This window comes from Diachasma alloeum, unplaced genomic scaffold (assembly GCF_001412515.2).
Source record: "Diachasma alloeum isolate Michigan unplaced genomic scaffold, Dall2.0 Dall_scaffold_00344, whole genome shotgun sequence".
In the NCBI taxonomy this organism is placed as follows: Eukaryota; Metazoa; Arthropoda; class Insecta; order Hymenoptera; family Braconidae; genus Diachasma; species Diachasma alloeum.
In genome coordinates, this window is record NW_021680483.1 from 379278 (window position 1) to 383809 (window position 4532).

General features: G+C 47.9%; 1 protein-coding gene across 1 annotated transcript; it reads right to left on the reverse strand.

Moving 5' to 3' along the window:
- Positions 1 to 1110: 1110 nt before the first annotated feature.
- LOC107040834 lies at positions 1111 to 1740 on the reverse strand. Its single transcript, XM_015261096.1, has one exon. It carries the CDS (start codon positions 1738 to 1740, stop codon positions 1111 to 1113), a length of 630 nt encoding a protein of 209 aa, XP_015116582.1.
- Positions 1741 to 4532: the final 2792 nt, after the last annotated feature.

Below are 4532 nucleotides of genomic sequence, written 5' to 3' on the forward strand. Positions count from 1 at the left end.
TTGAATTTAAAGTTATCACAGAAAAAATTCCTCCAAATCCTTCCACGCACCTTCATTGAACCCCAGTATACAAAGAAAGAGAAATAATTACTTAAATTAAATTCTGATGATTTTTTCTCCTTTCGACCCTCATTTGGCTGTTGTAACCCATATGACTCTCAGTCAACCCTTAACATCATATAATGTTTTGATTCAGATTCTCTTTCTCTCTATTCAACACCAGATTTGAATAACTTCCCTATAATAAAAAAATAATATTGCCCTAACGGAGCAACGCCAAGCACAACAAATATGTGGTGGGGGGATCTGGCCGCGTGAGAGGAAGAGGCGCGACAGCGTTCGGTAGTACTCGTCCCCTGTTTTGGTGTCGGCCACATCAAAGCGTCATAATACCTGTTTCTACCATATCTTATGAACTTCAAAGCGATACTTTGCCCTCTTATGAGAGTCCGCTCAAATGGATATGTACATTTAGGCTCTGACCCAACTTTTTTCTGACCATGGTCAATACTGCTAATCTACATGATGTGGTATGTCGATCAGACAGGATTGGTCTTATAGGAATAAAGTACCGATAGAGCATCATTTCCAATACCACTTGCTTCCAAGAGATGGCGCTGTAAGGCCTAAAATTGTGGAAACTTTTGAGGGTTTCTTAATAAATGTAAAGTCAGGGATAATGTCACACTAATATTTATTGATCAACAAAACTTTAAGTAGCTTCAACTAATCAGAAATGCTTTGGCTACAGCTGTGGCGCGTGGCGTGGCCATGTAGTCAGATAATACTGCGTTATCGACAGTTAGTCGAAGTCTTGGCGAGGCACAAGTTCCTGCTTGCGCCGTTGGCTCTGTTGCGCCTGGGGAATCACTGGAGTGGCAATTGAGAGGGGCGAGGGTGCCATATCTACTCCCCCCCAGTGACCTGGTCTGATGAAGATGAAGGGAACGAAACTCTTTTCTTTGCAGAGTAGGTTCTCAGAGGTCTGTCCATGGTGGTTGATGGCAGTGGATCATTGGTGGTGGTGAGGCTGGCACTCTGGAATCTTCTGATGCTGTTGACGACTCTATAGCAATAAATGCTGGTTTGAGTCGGTCAACTGAGATATTTTTAATTTTCAGTGCCGTTTAGGTCGATGACAAAATTGCGATCATCGATTCTCCTGATGACTCGATGAGGTCCGGAAAATGGTGGGTCAAGAGGTTTCTTGACTACATCGATCATCACGAAGACATGACTGGAGGTGTATAAGTCTTTTAAGAGGAAGCAGCGACTTTTGGTGTGGTGAGCTGTGGGTGACGGACGAACTTCCCTGATGTGCTCCATGAACTTTTCTAGGAAGAAGTTAGGGTTTGCTGGTAGGTCTTCCGACACGAGGAATTCTCCAGGAATCCTGAGTTCTGTACCGTAGAGGAGTTGAGCTGGTGATGCGTTCAGGTCTTGCTTGATGCAGGTGCGCAGGCCGAGCATGACCGTTGGAAGCAGCTCAGACCAAGGTGTTGGTGCATTGCGCATGAGTGCAGCCTTAACGGTGCGGTGCCATCGCTCCAAGATCCCATTAGACTGAGGACGGTACGGTGACGTGTGGATCTTATTTGCTCCTATCATGCGAGTGAGAGCGGTGAAGAGTCTTGACTCGAATTGGCTACCTTCATCGGTGGTGATCGTCAGAGGCGTGCCGAATTGGGTGATCCAATGATTGTAGAAAGCAGTGGCGATAGTGTCTGCTTCGATGTTCATGAGTGGTACAGCGACGGGCCAACGAGTGAACCTGTCGATCTTTGTCAGACAGTATCGGAGTCTGTTCACTGGTGGTAACTCAATGATGTCGAGATGCACATGGTCGAAGCGGTTATCTGGAACGTCGATGTGCACTGAATCCAACCGGTTGTGTCTTTGCACCTTCGATTTTTGATAGGGCAAATACGTGACCAGCGAAGTGCGTCTCGTTTGATGCCAGGCCAGACGAATTTCTCCTTAAGGTAACGAGCTGTGACTCTGCCAGATGGGTGCGAAAGGTCGTGGACAATCTTGAATGCACGTTGGCGGAGGGCGGCTGGAATGAAGGGGCGAAGATATCCAGTGAATATGACGCAATAAATCTCGTGACTTTCGACAACCAGGGGCTGGAGCTTGAGTTGTTGTTGCTGAACAGTTGCGAGAGATCTACGTCGTCTTGTTGGGCCTCATGAATGACTTCCGAGCTAAGAGCCTTGGGCATGTTGATGGTGTTGACTCTAAACAGTGCGCCAGCTACAATGTTCTCCTCACCTTTAATGTGAACGATTTGTGTGATGAATTGGGAGATGAAATTGAGCTGGTTTACCTGTCTAGGTGATGCTTTCTCTGGACGTTGGTGAAAAGCGTAGACGAGAGGTTTGTGATCCGTTTTAACAATGAACTCACGTCCTTCGACTATGTGCTTGAAGTGCTGGATACCAGAGAAGATGGCTAGAAGCTCACCATCGTAGGTGCTGTAGCCTTTCTGGGTGGGGTTCAGCTTCTTTGAGAAGAATTCCAGGGGCAGCCATGTGTTGTCTACGAATTGCTCGAGAGCTGCTCCGATCGCAGAGTCAGAGGCGTCTGTTGAAAGGGTCAAAGGTGCTGTTGATGACAGGAATGAAGATCTGACTGCTAATGCAACGCTTTGCTTGCATTTCTCTTGGGCTGTTTCAGATTCTGGAGTCCACGGTACCTTGCGTTTGTCCTTTTTCTTGGCGTTTTTCAAGTGGTTGTTGAGAGGAACCTGAATCTCTGCTAGAAGAGGGATGCAGCGCCAGTAGTAGTTCACGACGCCAAGAAATCTGCGAAGATCTTCAATTGTCTCGGGCTTGGAGTATTGCAAGATGGTCTCAACCTTGGCTGGAGGAGGTGAATATCCATGTTTATTTATAATATAACCTAGGTATTGAACCTCTTCTTGACAGAACTGCCACTGGTACCATATGCACTGGGCTAGCCCATGAGCTGCTGGAGGGGTGAATGACACCATATTGCAGGAGAAGATCGAAGTTCTCTTTAGCTGCTTGTAGTTCCTCACCAGCAAGACGTCGAGGATGCTCTGCTACCGGGGGACCAGTGGTGGGGATGTGGTGGGCAGTCCGACTGTTGGTGCTGATGGATGGAACTGGTGCTAGCTTCGTGACATCAATGTATTTGTGGAGAAGCTGGTTGTAGACTGAAGAGTGCCCGGCGCGTATCTGGGAGACCCGGGTTCGATTCCCGGCTGGGTGAAGCGGAAATTTTTTCTCTCTAAATTCTAATTCTCTTAGAATTTTTTTAGAGATCTTGGGGTTCTGATCAACTGAAGAGATACTGTAGATGGAAGTCTCACGCAGCTGACCAAGGGTTTTGAGGTTAGTGGTCGTGTCGTGGAGGCTACGGCCTTGAAGATCGACCAACAGACCATAATGGGTCAAAGAATCAGCTCCGATGATGGCTGTCTGCACATCAGCAACGGTGAAGGGCTATTTGAAAGCACGACGCAGTCCGAGGTTGAGGGTGAGCACTCGTTGTCCGTACGTGTTCATGGTAGAACCGTTGGCGGCGTAGAACTTGAAATCTGCAGGTATTTCATTGGAATGGGGCGTTATTCTGGGGATAATGGAGATGACACAGCCCGTGTCGACCAGGAACTGAGCCTTTGTTAGATTATCGGGGAAAAATAGGCGATGCTCTCTGATGTTGTGCTCGTTGTTGTTGAAGTCGCTGTCGCCCACCGCCGAAACTGACGACAGCGATTTTAGTTCCCTTGCACTGGAGGTGGTTGGTTGCATGGCTGGAGGCAATGTCGTGCCTTAGCCCCAAACCTCGCATGATAAAAACACATACCTTGGGTGGCTGGTGATGGGGAACGAGGTGCTGATGTAGATCGTGACCTGGACCTCGATCTTGAAGACATGTGCAGCCTTTCAAGGGTCTCTGCCATGGAGCGGTTCAGGTTGATCAGCTGGACCATCGCCTGTCTGAGCTTTGCAAGCTCAGTGGTCACTGAATTTGGAGTCTGTTGAGCGGCATACCTTGTATGGGAGGAGGCAGCCATTACTGTTGCTGTTGAGGGGACTTCCATCAGCTCGTCCGCGACGGGGGTGAGGTCATCCAAGGCAGTGAATCTGGTGGCCTTGAGGATCCTCTGGACGTCGAGTGACAGCAGGGAAAGCCATCTGATGCGTAGGATGTCGTCGTTAGCTCGTCCTCCTGCTAGAGATTTTGCGAAGGAGCTGCGAGGGCTTTTGGGCACCGAGAGTGAGCTGAGACAATGCCTTTTCAAGCTGTTTGTCAAGAGATTCGGTGAAACGCTTTAGTATTTCCTGTTTTACATAGTCGCTCTGATCTATGGTAGGGGGACACATCAAAATGTCTGAAATGTCGTCAAGAACATCAGCCTCAAGATGATTAATCATGATATGATACTTCTCAGCTTTGGTGGTGACGTTGTAGATATTGAATGCAGACTCTACTTGGCTAAACCAAGCGCGTGGATGTTCTGATAAATTTTGTCAGTCTGCATGGATGTGTAGAAAGTGCGTTAA

Coding starts and splice junctions, on each gene's coding strand:
- LOC107040834 (XM_015261096.1), bottom strand. CDS start 1,740: ATGAACATCGAAGCAGACACTATCGCCACTGCTTTCTACAATCATTGG.